The following is an 18,354-nucleotide window of genomic DNA, read 5'->3' on the forward strand; positions in this document are numbered from 1 at the left end:
CTGTTAGCAATCCACAGACACTGCTGCTCTTTGTCGAGTGGAAACCAATACAGCCAAAGTAGTTCACAACACGGATGAATAATTTTTGGAACAAAGTGCAGCTGTACGCAATAGCCAGTAAATGTATCTTGACTTATAGCTATGGTGGCACTGACGATGTGGAATGTCCTGTGTTTGTGCTTTTGCTGTTTTCATTGCCATAATAAATTCTCTCTGTTTTTGTTGGAGTTTGTTCTGTTGGTTCTGGAAGGCAACTTGGAATCTCTGTTTATGTTGGTACTACTAACAGCATCTTGTACCCTTTGACATCTGTTTTGGCTAGCACAAATGAGTCGACTTAAATTCACAAAGCTCTCTATGTGCAAGCCTTCATAAGAGCACTTCTTGACTGGCCAGCACCCTGGTTTCTGCATCCTGTTTCATGGGTGGACCGATCCCCCTGGTTGACCAATCACCACTTTTACAAATTCTTGCTTACGTACGCTTTCTGAATCTGCTCTCGGGTACCTTGTGCACCGCCTTACTGTTTCAAACATTGAAGTGTTATGCTATTACAAGAATTAGCAGCATCAGAAATGTTTGTATTCTTGTTTTGTGGCCTCTTTCCCAGCTCCTCGGCCATCAAAATTGCTCGTCTCCCGAAGCGACCGTCATACTGAATGTGCTGCGTTGCCATAATGCCGCGAATGAACTGAGTCGAACCACAAAAGGTTATAGGGTATTACAGCACCGTAACCAGTCACAAGCACAGTGAAAACAGCGCCTATTCCAACCAAAAACAAGTTAGCACTTCGGTCGACCTGTCCATGGATTGGATCGAGCCGTAAGGTTACAGGTTGCCAACGTAACGCAAGAAATCGTGGGATTTATTAGATTTGTTTTAAATGGTCCATTTTGTCGTTATTCGAATGAACACAAGGGTCATGGTTCAAGCAACGAAAATTGTGAAAAAAGTACACTTGTGTTACAATCGAATAAATACCGCAATTTTTGAATAATTTAATCTACCTTACTTGCAAGCAGTGCAGGTTCGTGCCGTGGGATTATTCGGGCAGTCTGTACCTGTTTTTTGGGCAAGACATCGTCACTGCCTATATTCTTAAGTTTTTTTTATTATACGATGCCCTGATTATAGAGCGGTTTTGTGTGGTCCCCTCAAAGCCTTATAATCGGGGATCCACTGTAATTGCAATGTAAATTGTCTTTCAATGCCTGTGTTCATATATGAGGTCTTGCAATCGTGGTGTAGGGTGTTCATGCCTAATTTGTGAAAACTTTTCGTTTCAGACCTGAAGCCTACAGCTTCAGATTGTGCGCTTGACTGTCAAGCCTTGTGAAGGAGAGGATGGAGGCTTTTATTTCCCCTTACGTAAGATTATATGTAACTTGCATGCTGATAATAGACCTGTTGCACGGACCACTCATCTACAGCGTGCCTCATAATCATGTGTTGGCTTTGACGCTTACAACCCTATCATTTATTTTTGCAGCACCCGGATGCGTCACATCATATGCCTACGGTGAAATACGAGGGAACTAGCCTGCTGCAAGGAAGAGCCCTCCATGTACAGCTCGAATCGATCAAGATTGACGAAGATGACCTTGTCTCTGGCCTTGCCACGCAGATTGCCCTTTACTGGATATTCGACATTGTTTTTGCGCCAAAGGCACAAAGAACATTTGACCATATGCCAAATGGTCGGTGTTAACAGTGGTGTGTGGCCAACTCCATTTGTGCGCGTGTCACACACGTTGCTACTGTAAAAAATAAAGTGTTCTATTGTTTATATTTTCTCCATATTTTATGTTACAAGCACCCAAGCAGCTCTTGTTCTGTGTCTGAAAAACGTGTTCGAGATAAAAAAAAAATCCCAACCCAAGCAGCTCTGCTCATGTCTTGGGCCTCTGAAAAGCATGTTCGAGACAAAAAATTAACCCTATAAGGAGTATAACACCAATATGGAGTACTAAACAGTTCATCCCCTGGGGAGTAACTGGAAGGATGAGCAGTTGGTCCTCGGAGAGTAACTGCAAGGACCAACATTTAGTCCTCGGGGAGCAGCTGGTGGGACTAACATTTAATCTCTGGGGAGCAACTGGGGAGACTAACATTTCATCCTCCAGGGAGTAACTGGAGGGACCAAAAGTTAATCTCCAAGGGAGTAACTGCTAGGGGACTAACAGTTCATCCCCTTGCCGTTGGTCCCTAAAGGGAGTAATGGTTGTGGCAACGCAGTTAGTCCCTCAAAGGACTAACCCCTATACCCCCGTTAGTCTCTTTTGGCTTAGAGTGTAGCAAATTGCACTTATAAAGATGCCAGTTACAAATAAAAGCTAAGATGCCTTGATGTAATATGACTGTTCAGTCGCCACAGAGAGATATTCAACACCTACAGTACGCCAAGTTAGATGGTACTTACCTATTAGCATCGGCCCACCAAGATGCAGAGGCAGCGCAAGTACGCCGGCGATGCCCCAACAGAAGGACAGGTTGTCAACGCCGAGCGAATCGCTTAGGAGTACAGGTTTCATAGCTGTCACGCAGCCTGTCGTGATCCCCGTGGTCACTGCAGTCGCTATGACGTGGCTGAAGGATGTTGCGTGCGGCATAGCGAGGAGTCCCACGGATGCGCCTAGCAGGCATAGTGCTACAAGCAGGCTTCGGCTGAGACGCATCGAATCCCACAAGAATGGGAGGGTCAGACGCCCAACAATTTCAGCTGCGGCTACGTAGCTGATGATAGGTAGTGCTTGGCTCTTTGTAGCACCCTTGTCCACAGCGTAGTCGAGAACTGTCGTTTCGAACGTGCTCGACACATAGTCCGTGAGCCCGAAAGTTGCAACCAGAAGGTAAAGGATAGGATTTTTGAAGAGGCGTAAAACTTCTGCGAGTGTCTGGCGATCAGCTATGGTAGTTTCCGGTACATCGCGTTGCTGACTATCCATTGGTATATTGGCATCACAGTTTTCTGAATAACTGCTACCTTTTGCCTCTTGAGCGTATTTTGGTGGCTGGAATGCAATTGCTAAAGGAGCATATTTACTGCTGCATTGTTCTTTGCTTAGGTACGGCTGTAATGGCGGTAGAACAAAGATAGAAGAATGGACGTATCTGCCAAGCACAACCTGCTGTGTAGGAAAAACTGTAGTCAGTTCATACTGTCGGCGACTAGGGCAAGCGATTGTATCTTTTCCGCTAATATTTCGGCCAACGCGTGGTAAATTAAATTCATTGGGGTTGTCCAAAGTGTCTTCGATCGGCGTAGAATTTACAATTGCTGCGTTATTGTGAATATCTTCTTGCCTGTTAATTAAACATTTATCTGTCATGCGCGCTTCATGAAGGTCTACTCGAAGCTGTCGTTCAGCAATGGAAAAACAGCTATTCCGCGAGCTATTTGTAATAGCCGCTGGTGCGCAGCAAGCGGGTAACCTTTGTGAAGTTGTCCTGTCTGTTTCTCTGCTCGTAGGCACATTGGAACAGCCTTGCAGAGCATCAGCAATAGTGTTGTGTTTTTGTACACTTGGCTTATGGTCCCGTCCCGCAAATTTACAGCAATGTAATTTTACGGGCCGAGGATTATTCATGAGCATAGCAATAGGAAGCGTGTTTAGGCTTAACGCCGAGAAAAGAAGCAGAGTACCATGCAAGCCATCCTGTTGAATACTTAATGACAGCAGCATTGAAAAGAAGGGCGCCAAGGATATCCCTGTGTACTTGAAACCACTCGCTGCCGCGCGGTACTTGTCGAAATACAGCATTGCGTAGATGGACAAGGTAACGACGATGATGCCTTGACCTGCACCTGCAAGAAAACATTGCCTTTAGAATAATAAATGCGACGTGAGCCCAAGGCGCTTCATATTCAGCAGTGATAGTAGTTCCGTGTATACCTTGAGTAACGGCCTACGTGGACGCCTGTCGTGCATTTCAAAAGAACTACCCATCCGCTCTTTGAGCGCTGTGTGGGTCGGCTAGTCTGCACTCAGTGAGCAGGCTGAGGTGCGACTTGGATGCGATGGACTTAGTTTTGTGTAAACCACCCAAGTTATGTATATTGAAAATTACCGCTCCGAAATACTACACGCTTCATTTTAGTCTACTGCCACACAACTACCATGCTTTCTCATGATGTCAAGTAACTTTAGCGTGTGTGATGGGTGAAGATTACAGTATCATATTGATAGATCAGGCCCGCCGAAATGCAAGGAAAGGTGGGATTGTATTGAGCGTAGGGCGAAGCCATACGAAGAAAACTCATGCAGCTTTTTAGAATGAACATACAGCAGTTCATGGAAAATGCGCAGTGGCCCGGAGATCAATCTCACTACAACATTTCTAGACACGCCGCTTTCCTAAAATTTTGGCGGGAAATTTATCAAAAACATCTACGTGTAGCAATATTGAATCAGCGTTTCACTTTTCAAGAAATTTGGAAGTTGGATCAATGATAGTCAGCGTTCAACTAATATGTTAACGTACGCTTTTTTTGCGTTGATCGTTCGTGTCACTTGACATTAAAATAAAACAGAAAAGTAGAGAAGAGGCACATAATTTTTTGAACGAATAAGTGCCCGTTGATGCTTTTGTTATTTCCCTTTTAATATAGATTGCCTGCAACATCGATACATCTACCAATATCCAATTGACCAAAAGTTACTATCTGCTCTAAAAATTACCATTAGGACACTAGCGTTGATAACACCGTGTTGCTTGTCTTTTAAATGAAGAAAGAACGCGGAGCGGTAGTAAAAGAGCTCACACTTACCGCTAAGAACACCGAAGGTGATGCTCATCCACGTTATGTTTGGTGCGAAGGAAGCGGCAATGAGAGCAACAAAGTTGAGGAGGCTGCCTGCAATGGTGATGTGATAGATGGACAGCCTCTTCTCCAGATAACTCACTAGTAACCCTGCAGCGGAAAGAAAACCAATTCAATCTGGCAAAAAATTTTGCGTTGCGTGACAAGAATATGGCGAGAGCAGGCTGTAAAATATATACGAGGTATACTGATGCAGAAATGGCTATTGGTCGATGCATTCAGATCTCCCCATAGTAAAAGCAAGTCAGGGAGCGAGAGCTTTCGGACAATAATTACAGAAACGAGCAAAATATGACCAAGGAGCAGTATACCAATGATGACAAAGAGGCCAGTAGTGTGGAAAAGCCGACGACGATTTGCAGCTAGCTGGGGCTGTTGCCTTCAGGTCAACTGCCGTGTAGGCGTTTATATAGCCTCTCCTTTACGTCTTTCCACGCAACATTTTGGTGGAGGTGCTCGGTCCTTGTCGTCGTCGTGGAGCTTCGCAGCACACGCTACCGTCAGTCTTCCATCACGGCTTCAAGTAAAGACATACCGGCCCCAATACCTCCCGCCATCGTGACCTACGTCACTAACATCGCCTCTTGCGATCCTGGAGCCTTCTCTGGGCATCGATGGGGAGGGCGTCGACCACTGGATCAGCCTGTGTGGATGTGTCCACACGAACAACAGGGGGGGGGGGGGGGGGCAGAGCCACGCTTGCAAATGTAATATTTTGCCTCAGTGGTACAACTCGCATCTGATTTCAAACAGATTAGAATGAGCTGCCTAGTTAGGACACGTTCAAGCGAAAGCTTGGAGGCTTTTTCGGCAAAGCTTATGGTCACCCGCTATCTGCGACGTAAGCGCTATCCGGCCGCGTGCAGGCTCCAACTGAACCTCACGTCACGTACATTCGAAACGTATTCACTCTCCGCCGCAGAGGTAACCTGAAAACGAGATAACCTGATAAGGTTGCTCGCATTCTAAAAGGTATCGCTCATGATACTTTCAACCTAGTTGTTACAACAACGTGCTAACGGTTCACGCAGTAATGAAGGAATGCGGCTACCTGGAACTCGCAAAAAGCAATCGAGGCGAAAGTGGACAGTGGCGATGAAGGGGTAGTGAACGACATCCCTTCATCGTCCACTGTCCTCATAACGTCATTCTCCACCTGCAGTTGCTCTCCGTCATGGAGGAAAGAAAAACGAAGGAGAGACCCTCATGTCATTTCTTGTGAAGCTCAGTGGCGTTGGAAGTTGGCGTTGAAAGTTGGAAGTTATCGGCCAACATCTTGCCCGGCTACCTAACACCCCGCTGGCGTCATCATGTCCTGACGTTCGCTATTCGAACAACACGTTACCTGAATTGTCCGGCGAGAGATTGAGGCTGCATATCCGTCTGTTTTCGAATCTAACTTCTCCACCCCACCTGTAGCCCCAATTTTCCAGATTCAGGCAGTTGTGCGCCAGCAGATTGTTAACGTTGGACTTCATTCCACCTGCTCCGTCCACCGCCCCGACTCCCGCCCGGATTCTGCACTTTCGCCTCGTCCCGCGCCTTATTTCTTTTCGCAACCCATCTGAATAGGACACTGCTGGCGACAAGCCAATTTGTTTCCATTGCCGTCGAATCGGACACATACTGTTTCTCATCTCTGTCGCAATCGCTAGAGTTCCCAGGGCAAGACGCTCGTCCGCACAGCCCTTGTTGTCCCTATACAGCACGCGCCCATTATGACGCCACGGAACCTCGTCCACCAAGTCCCCACTACTCATGGTTGCCGCGACCCCAATGTCTACAATCACACTCGCCTCTGCCCCCGTCGCTCAAGTTCCCCCATAGTTTTCCACGGACGTCATAGCCGGAAAACTAGAAAGTGCAGTGTTTATAGGTGACACTTGATTACTCCCTAGGCCGCTAGATTCTCTACTAAAGCTTCCAACTAACATGAGATTTCTTGAAATATAAGTCGACGGCGTTCCTGTGTCTGCTCTTATCGACACTGGCGGCGCATTTATCCCTAATGAGCGCTTAGCTTCTCAAAGAGCTCAAGAAAATTCCAACACCCGCCATGACGCATGTTGTCCATGTCGCCTACGGCGGAACACTTTTCGAAATTGGCATATGTGCCACCCGAGTCTGTATTGCCAATCGCTCCACTGTCGTTCCATTCCCCTTCATAGTACATTGTCCTCATAACGTCCTTCTCGACCTGCAGCTGCTCTCCGTCATGGAGGAAAGAAAAACTCAGGAGAGACCCTCATGTCACTCCTTATGAAGCTCAGTGGCGATGGAAGTTGGCGTTAATCCGCCATCTTGTCGGGGCAGATTCTCCTCTGTTGTTTACATTTCTCGCTTTCAGCACGCAACCACGCTGGGATGCGCGGAGATGCTCAGAGTGCGCGCGCAGTAGTGATCCAACCAACGGATCCAATCGCGATGTGTACCATCACGAACCTTTGCCAAAGTCATTTTGTCCGAGTACTGTGCTGTAGCGTTGAAAGGAGTTCAAATGAACTCCGCAAGTTAGACTGTGTGACTAGTTGCCAACTATGTTTGCTGGATTTTCTGAAAATAAATCTGTGCATTGTCACTGCTCTGCAAGAATGCACAGGCGATCACCGGCAGCAAACTTTACGCACATCATGACCTGTGACTTGCCCATCTGCGCTGTACGAGAACAAATGCGTATGCTGGTCGTCGCTTTATAGGAATTATTTTTCTTTATTGAACAAGTATCGCGTGGCTGCTCACCGCGTAGACGAGGCGAGCTACAGCGCGCCGATGAAGAGCCTAGCTGAGGAGAACGTCCTTACACGTTTAAATACACTGATTGCGGCCGGAGGTGTAGTGTTCTCACGATAAGTCAAGCTTCCCGGAAACAAAGTTCTGTAGCATCATCCGCGCGGTACAGAAGAGTAAGCGCGTATGCATGCGTGGGGCTAGCGCGTTGACCGGGCCAACGTGGGACCATCACCCGTTTGATGTGCGTACAGGCGTACGTTCTCCTGTCGAGCCTTCTTCACTCTTGCACCGCATCCGCCAACCTTCACTTCCCTGCGCCCCTCGAGAAAACAGATGAAAAATCTGCGGTAAGGAAAGTTTGTCTCTAATTACTCACAGCAGCCGCTTCTTTCCCGTCCTTCCACAGGGCTGTTTTACGTGCCACAAATGCATCGTCTCCTGTCAAAAGCAGGAACAACGCACAGCTGTCACTCACCTGCAAGGCGTTTATCGTACTTATCCTAAAGCACAGCGTTTTCAGCCTCTGATGACACGCTAGCATGAATCCACCGAAGACGGCCAATAGATTGCCAGATCGTCCGTGGCATGGTACGTGGCGTACGGCGTTGCATGCACGCTCATTTCACGCTTTCAAGTTCTTCCATTCCCACTTGGCCACAACAGCAGCCGGGAAAGCATGGTCTACATAATACAGCGGAATAAAACAGGGATTCTAACGCGATTCTGCACACCCGACGCCATTGCCACGGTACGAGACCTACTGGGCAGCACGCGCATGAGCACACACCACCATAACAAAACCGCCTGTGTACCCTGACAACATGGCAGCTACTGCGAAAAATACCATGTGACAATCTCCACACTTTCCTCCTAGCGCGCGGAGGGGTAGGGCCTCCCCTCAGTTTTGTTCGTCCTCCATGCTCTCCGCACATTCTGCCCTTACAGACGGCTTAGCCGGTACTCTCCGCCTTGAACTGCCTATCCTGAACCCTGCTGAACCACCCCCTCCCCGCCCCCAGGCGCCTCAGTTCCTCGCCCTCGGCTGTGTTGCCTTTCTGTGATCCTCACCAGTGCCGGACGTTGAATACACCGCAACTTCTGTGGCTGACGTTCTCTTCACAGGCGGGATTGATATATCTTCATATATTTATCTATTACGGCGAATTGCACCTGCACACCAGTGGTCAATTTGGGCTCGCCAACACAGGAGCTGCCACAAGGGATATCTCTCGCCCAGCTTGACGCCTTCGAAGATCGCTCAGTAGCGCCTGCTGAAGTGGCCGATGGTTCACCCGACCCTACTGGACCTTTGCAGTGGGCAACTGGTGCGATAACGTACATTAAAAAATTGATTGCGCCATACATGTCGTCGAAGCGGGCTCACAAGTTCTACCGATGTCCCATTATATATCGCTACATGTTGAATCTAAACGACCGTCCCTAAGCCTAAACTATAGCTGTGAGCCATCACACACATACTGACGAAGCCCCTTCTATTCACGGACGCCCGTATCAAGCCAAGCCGGCTGAGCGTCATGTCATTCACACAGAAGTTCGCAAGATGCTCACTAAGAACATTATTGAACCATCGTGTAGTCCACAGGCGTCACCTGTGGGTGCAAAGAAATTATGGCTCATTACGACTCTGCATGGAATATCGGAACCCTAACAAAGTTATAAAAAGAACCGTGTACCCCTTGCCTCGCAGTGATGACGCCCTTCAGTTCCTTCATGGTGCTCGCTATTTCTCTTTTTGCTCCGGCCACTGGCAGACCATGAGAAAACCTGTTTCGTAACACTTGACGGCCGGTATCAATTTAAGGGGATGCCACTAGGTCTACGTGACGCACCAGCTACATTTGAGTAAATGATGCACTCTGTCTTAAGATTTCAAATGGTCCTCATGACTGTGATACTTGGAGATCGCCATAGAATTCTACCCGCCCTTCGGAGCGCACCTCGATCGCCTCTTAGCAGTCTTGTACGTTTTTCGTCGAGCCGGTTTTGTATCAAGGAGCCACTTCGGCCGTCGCCAGAATACTGTGCTTAGACATATCCTTGACTGCATTTTCTCTGTTCCGCCTTCAATAATAACGGTGAGGTCCAGTACCGCGACATATCGCTGCGAACACTCTTGCGACCATCTCCAACGTTTGCCTATATACAGGGTGTTTCACTTAACTTTGGCCAAACATTAAAAATATGCAAATGCCATATAGTTGGACATAACTAAGGTAATATTGTTTGCCGTGGCTTGGAGATACTCAGCTTGTTTTTTGCATTCAGCATAATTAGATAATCAATCTTAATAATTATTCAACTTCTAAAATATTATAAATACATGACAAGTGTCTATGAGAAAATTGTAGAGCAACGTGAAAAACTGCCGATACAGCTTTTTGTTGCTTAATACGTGCTACATAAACGTCTTTTTCCGAGCGTGAAAGAAGGCCCCTGATTCCACGCAAAATTGCCGAGTGACTGGCTGCTCGAGGCACTTTGCACGTATTGGCGGACATCTTTCGCGCTAGGAAAAACACATTTATGTAGCACGTGTTGAGCAACAGAATGCTGTATCGGCAGTTCTTCATGTTGCTCTACAATTTTCTCATTGAAACTTCTCATGTAATTATAATATTTTAGAAGTTGAATAATTAATTAAGACGGATTATCTAATTACGCTGAATGCAAAAAAGAACAAGCTGAGTATCTCCAAACGACGGCAAACAACATCACTTTCGTTCTGTCTAGCTACGTAGCATTTGCATATTTCTTAAAGTTTGGCCAAAGTTAAGTGAAACACCCGGAATGTATACTAACGCCTGTGTTCGCCGGTTCATCAGGCAGGTTGCGTTTTGTGACGCCGCCATATTTATCATGACGAGCCTGATCTTGTTGTAGTGCCCAGATACCTAAAACGCACTTTTCTCTTTGAGCTCTCTGATGCGCGCATTGAAGAGCACCGCGTCTCCGTCACTTCTATTGACTTGGTGTCGCTAGCTACTTCTAGCGCTACGCTGTTGCCTTTGATTCCTGTCAGCTTTGCAAAACGCCTCACATGCGTCCAACCTATTATCTTTAGCCGATTACTATTCCCTTGGAACCGTTCTACCGAGTTGTACTTGATCTTCTGGGTCACTTCAGCGCACCATCTTCCGAAAACAAATGGGTAGCCGTCGCTACTTATTACGCCACCCGATACGCCATCACGTGGACTCTTCCGACCATTTGCGCCAGTAATGTCGCCGACTTCCTCTTGCATGGCATTATACTCTTACACGGCCTTCTGCGGAAATTACTCCTTGACCGTGGTCGCAACGTTTTACGAAAACCTATTGCGTACATCCTGCATTGTACTACACTCAAGGCAAGCTGAACACCTTCTATCTACTATCCTCAAACCAGTGGTCTGAAGGAAGGTTAGAGCATCCCTTCACAGATATGACTGGCACGTTTCCCTCTCTTAGGTAACATTCGTCTGTAATTCTTCTCGTCACATCCCTCCCGGATTTTCTTACATTTATCTATTCTATGGTTGCACGGTGTGGATCAGATGGTAAACGGGGATAGCCGATATTCTAATTGAGATCAGGAGAATACAATGGAGCTGGGCAGGCCATGTATAATGCGCAGGGTAGATAACCGATGGACCACTCGAGTTACAGAATGGGTGCCAACCCAACGGAAGCGCAGTCGGGGACAGCAGAAAACTAGATGGGGTGATGAAGTTAGGAAATTTTAAGGCGCAAGTTGGAATCAGCTAGCGTAAAACAGGGGTAATTGGAGATCGCCTTCGGCCTTCAGTGGAAATAAATTATGATGATGATGGTTGCGAACACTGCCTTGTCACTTCTCTTCCTGCGGCTGCAACCTCAACAAGCAAGTGCGCGCGCGACGCCATCGCCCTGGCCTACCACGCGCACCAGCTTGCTCGAACTTCGCTGACGGCCTCGAACATGGCTGACGCACAGTTCTCGCCTGATGCTCTCGTGCTATTGTGGTCACCATCTGGTCACGTGGATCTTCCAGAAGGGCTCATTTCTCGATACTCCGAACCCTACCGCCTGCTGCACCAGGGGATGCCAGTAACGTAGCCAATTGCTCCTGTTAATTCTACCTTGCCTTCTGCCCTTACGTCTTGTGACCTCGTGCACGTGAGTAGCTCAAGGCCTACTACGCTGCTTCCTATTCCTGCCCGTTACTGCTCTTGGACGGTGCTTGTGCCGCCGGGGGTAGCGGTACCAACCAGTTCTAATGATGACGAAGAGGCAAGTTGTATGGAAAGGACGACGGCGATTTTAATAGCTAGGGCTGTTGCCTTCTGGCCAAGTGTCGGGCATTCGTTCATAAATGCAGTTGTATATAGCCTCTCGTCTGCGTCTTTCCACGTAACAATATTTACAAGATGTGGCTCCAGTTCTGGCCTTAGCAGGCAGGACGTCTATCTTTAAGTTATATGGATCGATTCGCGATACTGCCACTGGAAATCCAGGGAAAACACAGGGAATCCGGGATATGTATATTCAAAACGACGAGCAAACCCAAAAAAAACGATCAAGCTAGGAGCTGCTTCATCTTGTTCTCGCTGTTTTTGTGATAGGAAACACAACGGAAATACGTTATAAAGTTTCCTGTTGTTATTCTCGTTTTGTTCTTCGTTCTCCCGTTCATTTTATTGCATTAAAGTCGCACCTGCTTTTGTACTGGCTTCGAAGTGGCCTAGCCTATGGCAAACTAGATCCGGCAGGTTGTAGGTGAACATATTGTCGCAGGCCTTGACGCTCCCAAGGTAAATGCACTCCCAGCTGCTTACTTTTACCAGCGCTTCGAGGCATTTGTGCTTGATTTTTATTTTTCCTTTTAGTTTTGGGCGTTCCATCGAGCTCCTATGCTCCTTCTGCAAACTATCAACACTTCCCGTATCATAAAAGTATTGTTCAATACAGATTTCCATTGATTCACTTCACTTTGGCATGTATTAAAGAAATTTCACCCTGCTAGGCCTGCTCCAGAGAAAACAATCGGCTCTTTCCTATTAGCTATTTTTCTTTAACTGGTCTGAAGACACAGAAAGGTGGGAGCGTGGAGTCGAATGCGGTGCAGTTATTACCTTTCCTAATCTTGAAGGCCACACACTCCTAAAAATCTTTCAAGAAATAACGACTCTGTATGGGACAGTTGCCCCGTTGTTATGTTCTGGCAACGGCAGGTAAAATGAGGACACAACTTTGTCAAAACGGTAATGCCTCGCTTTCTACCTCATTCAGCCATTTATGGAGACACTTTACAAAAATAAGTGCAGTCATTTGGAAGATCACCACGTCACCAATCAAGAACAAGCTAAAAAGTTCAAGCACAGTGTAGGGTTCATAGAAAATACCATTCAGGAACATCGGCACACGCGAAATGTGTCGGCGCGTTTGGTTCCTCACTTGCTTTCTGCTTCTCACAACTAGAGCGAGTGAACATTGGTTACGCGGCTTACATGAGTTTTGATTACATTGGATGAAACGTGGTTTTACTGCTATAAATAACAAGATAAATTCAAGTCTAAACTATGCGAACACTTCGACTCACAAACCCTAAAGAAGGCACCGTGCAACCTACAGCTAGTAAGGTGATGCTGGCAGTTTTGGAGATCACAAAGAAGTGATGATGACAGGTTTTCCGCCGGAAAGTGCCTCCGTAACAGGAACCTACTATGCTAACGTTCTGACAAAATGAAGGGGAGGCACAAAAGACATCAGGCGTGGCGTGCTGCCAAAAGGCGTCCTGCTCTTGCAAGACAATGCTCCTGTTGACAACTGCCATGTTGCGCAAATGGCCGCACGCTCCTTTGGATACGAAATTCTTTGCCATCCCTCGTACTTCGCCAACCTTGTGCCCATAAATTTCCACATCTTTCTTATATGAACTTATTTTTTAAAACAGGCAGTTCTCTGATGACGACATGCTCATCGCCGAAGTCAAGTCATGGCTCCAAGGCCAACCTGAGGACTTCAAGAGTGGTATCCGCAGCTGCGTAAAACAGTGACAGAGGAGCGTGGCTCTCGGTGGCACGCATGTAGAGAAAGGGAAACAAATTTCAACTTTCGTGCTGATCACCTCACCGGAAGTGGATCAATCGAAATAGTTAGTGAACGCCCCTTGATGACGACAACCAGAGGGCAATGAGGGACGACGAATGTGTGCCCGGCTTTTATTTGATTATGAAGATATGAGCTTCGGGGATCTGTGGCGTGGTTTCATGAACATCTCACTACCCAAAACTAACCGAAAAGTCTAAAGGGAAAGAGCGAAACAATAAGCAAACGGAGAAGTAAAAGGAAGATCGTCCAGCGACGGGTTTCTGGTGTGGCGCGCTTGTACTGCCACAGTTTCGTGCTCTCCGCAAAGCTGTGAACACATTTTTCACACATGAAGATTGCTCACATGTGTTCACAGCAGTGTGTGGAGTGCAAACCACGATAGTTATCGCAGGAAATGCCGGCACTCTCACAGTGTGGAATAAGAAATAACGTTATCACCGAATTTATGGCAATGCAAACCAAGCAGAAGACTGCAGGGGCCACGAATTCCAAGTTATTACTATAGTGACGTTTAGCTAACTCGAGAGGCCCGGAAGATGGGAATTAGCCACAGAAGATATTGTGTCTGAGAGACGTACCAGAAAATTGCACCGACACTGTGCACACTGCAATCGGCCAGCTGGCGCTTTCGTGGCTCACTCCGAATTCGTTCATGAACGCAACGTAGAAAACTGCGCTGTTCTTTGATAAGAGAACGGCTAGGAGCGCCGCCAATGCTGAAAGGGGAGGCAGGGTCCAGCATCGGTCCGTGATGATGGCGTGAATGCCCATTGCTTTCACCATGACTTCTTGCAAGGCGGAGGGTACCAATTATCTGCAACAAATAGAGTGTCTTTTAAGATCTTAGGCTTCCGTTTCTCCTGCGAGCGTCGGCATAACCTAGCGCAGCGCATAAAAGAGCAAACGCGGAGAGAGCGGGGGACGAAAAGTTCACCGAAGATTACGATACTCCCTAATACAAAATAGGCACGCAGATCTACACGTGGTTTCATTACGCGATATTGGCTGGCGCGGACAATCTGTCTCGTGCGGCACGTTGCAAACGCAGCGAAGTGTGGCGCGACTGGCTCGCTAATCGGGAGGTCGCGAGAGGCAGCGCGCAGGTGATGCGTGGCGAATTTCACAGCGGTCACTGCAGACAGACCTCCGCTTATGCAGCGCTTTGTTCCATATATGGTATTGTTGGACGCGCTCGCCGCATGCAGTGCAATCCAATCGGTGAACAGGCAGCGGTGCGCTACTCTGGCGGGCGCCATCTCGTAGCGGCCGTCGCCCGTCTTGCACGGCACTACGCTTTCTTCTCACACTTTGGATATACCCTCCTCCTCCGGTTTCCGCCTCATGGTTCCTCCGTACCATCCTCCTCACGCTCTCTTGGTTATCGCTATCTTCTATCGCCCGCTGCGCTCCGCGTTCGCTCTTTCATTCTTCGCTGTGTTCGTTCGCTCGTTTACGCCGAGGGCAACTCCGACGCTCAGTGCAGGAACGGGTGTTTAACAGCTGTACTCTAAAAAGCGGCGAGAGCGAAGAGAGCGCGAGGAGGAAAGTGGAGGAGGAGGGTTCAGCGGAAGCATCAGGTGGCAAGCGGAGGAGAAGGGCATGACGAAAGCGTGAAAATAAAAGCGTAATACCGCGCAAGACGCGCATTGCGGCGACAATGGCTACGAGATGGCGCCAGAGTAGCGCGCGTCTTCTAGGAGGTCTGCCCGCGGTGGTTGCTGTGAATCTGCGCCCACGCATCACCCACGCGCCGCTTCTCCAGATCTCCATATTAGGGAGGCAGTCGCACCACACATCGCTCCGCTTGCAACGTGCCGCACGAGACATTGTCCGCGCCAGTCAATATATCGCGATATGAAAACACGTATAGAGTGCGCTCATTTCGCATTAGGGAGTGTGGTAATCGCCGATGATTTTTTTTCACAATATCGCCGTATAAGCAAAAGGCACTGTAATGAATGAATACCGACTGTAGCCCTGCCAAAAAACAACCTAAAGAAAGTTCTTGCCGGAATCGCCGAAAATATTGAAGCCAAAATGGCCAAATATATACCAACGGACTGACAGCCGCAAATAAATCTGCCGAGTGTAGCGTGGTGGAGGATAGCACAGTCGCTATGCGAATTAATGCGGAAAAAATAATATAACAATTGGAACAGGCAGGGGGTCAAATAGGCCGTCCAATGCTAGACGATGAGCCAGCTTTGCGGGCGAGGTCAATGTGGCACAGCTGTTGCGAACGCTTTTGCGGTGTGCGCGCGGTTGGATGTAGGAGTACTGCAGGAACGGGACCTGCACAGACTATGACTTTATACTTATGAACAAATATGAAAGAAGCCGGGGCTGAGAGTGCATCCTGTTTGTGTGCCGTTTAGAATTGGAGAAAATTTTCAAAACCCAGTGCTTTTTTAGCATACGAATCGGCAAACGAGTCAGTTTGTATGCGTCTATAAAGTGTAGAGACAGACGTTGCCCAGCGAACAGCTCCGTTTACCGCATTAGCAGCAGATGGTTAACTTCCTGCCAGTTCTAGTCCTGATTTATGTGCGCTTTCTGTCCCTGCAACGAAAGCTCTACCTCTCATCTCACAAGCTTTCGCGCTTGGTGTGCAGAGTGCGTTTCCTCAGCTCGTACTCTCCTCTAGAACACGCCGCGCAAATATGCTGGAGGCAGATACCAGCAGCGGCGTGAAAAGTGTTAGAATAAAGAGTCAGCAGGTGGTCGCTGTCTAAGATGCGTACCTTGTTAGAGTTGGGCGGCGCCCTACAAATTTGCATGTTGTTTTTCCTCTTGAATCGCAACGTTTCAGCCACGAGGAAAAATTTCACATCATGCGCCGGGAACTTGCCTCAGCTGCTGGGCTAGATAAGTTTACTAGGAGACAGAAGTATGAGTCTCGGATCACGTCATCTGCCTCACTGAAGTAAGCCGAGTTCCGCTCACCGGTGGTGCGAAAGTGGTTTGGTTTGATTTGCGTGCCGATATGGAGGGGAACAAAATGTATGTCGAAACCACTCCGTAGAGGATTCGTGTACATGTACATAACAGAATAAAAAGTGGAATTGAAATAGATTTGAGTTTTGTCATATAAATACGATCCCTGCCTGAAAGTTATTCAGGGATATAAGGAGACACCCAAATTGCAAGCGTAATTTCAAGCAATAGTTTACTGTCTGCCAGCCGCCAAGCTTAGGATTTTCCTGGTAACTTTCGCTAACCATTAGCACACATAACAGTCTATTTTTAACTACAAACGTATTTAAAGAAGCAAGATCACATAGGGAAATGTGTAATGACAAAGAGAGCTGCACGTAAATTGAGTTACTGTCACATACAAGTGTTCGTCGGCAGGCGCATTAATTACACTTCAAAAACACAAAGAAAAAAATGTTGCAGTGGCTTAGCTCGGCTATGCCAGGATATACGTAGCGTTAGCAAAGGTTCAGCTGATTATTCTTAGCTTTCCTGGTTGTCTAGATTGTCAAGGATTGGTAACGCTAAAGAGTGGAATCTTCTGCTTAACTAGAAAGTTCTTGCACGTTGTACAACCCGCGCCACGGTTTCAGCCCACTGAGGCGCCGCCGCTAAACTCAACGTTTCACGCATGGCACTACTCAGCGGCGTCAAGTCTTTCATGTGCCATAGTCTTTCGCACACGTCGCACACATATCCAACGGATTGTTTACCAAGTCCGTCTGGAAGGTCCGAGTCGCACTGGCGCTTTCGCTGAGTTTCACAGTATATTCAGTCGATGGGCGAGTCTTGACGTCATCGACGGCGTTTTGTTGTTGCTGCAGGGGTGGTCGGGCACGTCGCTCAGCCTCCTGGCGACGCCGCTTTGCTAGACGTTCGTCCCTTTGCTCCAATGTCTCCGCAGCACGTTTAGCCTTCTTCTGTTCATTCCTCCTACGCTCAACCGCTAATTGCCAGGCAACTACTTCGGGATCCGATGAGTGAAGCTTCTCCGTTCTTCTGCGCTGTTGAGCAGCATTTGCGCTCTCCTTCTCCATGGCTATACCACACTGGCAAACGCCAGTCAGAAGCGCAGCGGCTCCAGCGCAGTGTCAGACGGCGACTGCACAGTGAGCGCGCGCCGGCGCCAGTGCGTCTACCACGGCTACGACGTCACTCCTCTGGAATGCGCAGACCGGCGGCGGTGAGTCGCGCGCGGCGGCGGCGGAGTGCGCGAGAGGTGCCGGCTCCGGTGGCTCCGGTGCGAAGCCGTGTGACATCACTGATCCTGCGCATGCGCAGCACGGCTCCTGATGTGCCGCGCGAAACGGGCTTGGCTAGGCCAGTGTAGCTAACGCTACAAAATAGCCACTACATACGCCTTTGGCGCTTCCGTCTTACATTGCTATGGTCATATATTTAACAACATATATATATATATATATATATATATATATATATATATATATATCATGTTTCACATCCTGCCGCCATGGTTTGTTAGTGCTGGCGCTGGCTAACACTCCCAGTGTTAGTCGTAAAACATAAATACCCCAGAAAGTGGATGGGAAAACGGCTCCGCGGTAGCTCAATGGTGAGAGCATCGCACGCGTGATGCGAATACATATGTGTTGTCATCCATTTTCATTTACATTTTTTATCAGTTTTTTAATTCAATTAGTAAGTACAAGTAATTTCCCCTATGTTGTCCTTGGAGTCGTTTCTTTGGATTCTTATGGTACGATTAATAATAAGCACGC

The 18,354-nt window shown here is 47.8% G+C and overlaps 1 protein-coding gene across 1 annotated transcript; it reads right to left on the minus strand.

Annotated features, from left to right (window-relative positions):
* Positions 1 to 1,502: 1,502 nt before the first annotated feature.
* Positions 1,503 to 14,323, minus strand: LOC125944062 (monocarboxylate transporter 3-like). The gene is made up of 4 exons (XM_049663818.1): positions 14,221 to 14,323; positions 4,770 to 4,913; positions 3,645 to 3,806; positions 1,503 to 1,636 (listed from the first exon to the last, which is right to left on the minus strand). The coding sequence occupies exons 1-4, from the start codon at positions 14,294 to 14,296 to the stop codon at positions 1,503 to 1,505; spliced, it is 516 nt and encodes a 171-aa protein (XP_049519775.1). The 5' UTR covers positions 14,297 to 14,323.
* Positions 14,324 to 18,354: the final 4,031 nt, after the last annotated feature.

This window comes from Dermacentor silvarum, chromosome 3 (genome assembly GCF_013339745.2).
Source record: "Dermacentor silvarum isolate Dsil-2018 chromosome 3, BIME_Dsil_1.4, whole genome shotgun sequence".
Lineage (NCBI taxonomy): Eukaryota > Metazoa > Arthropoda > Arachnida > Ixodida > Ixodidae > Dermacentor > Dermacentor silvarum.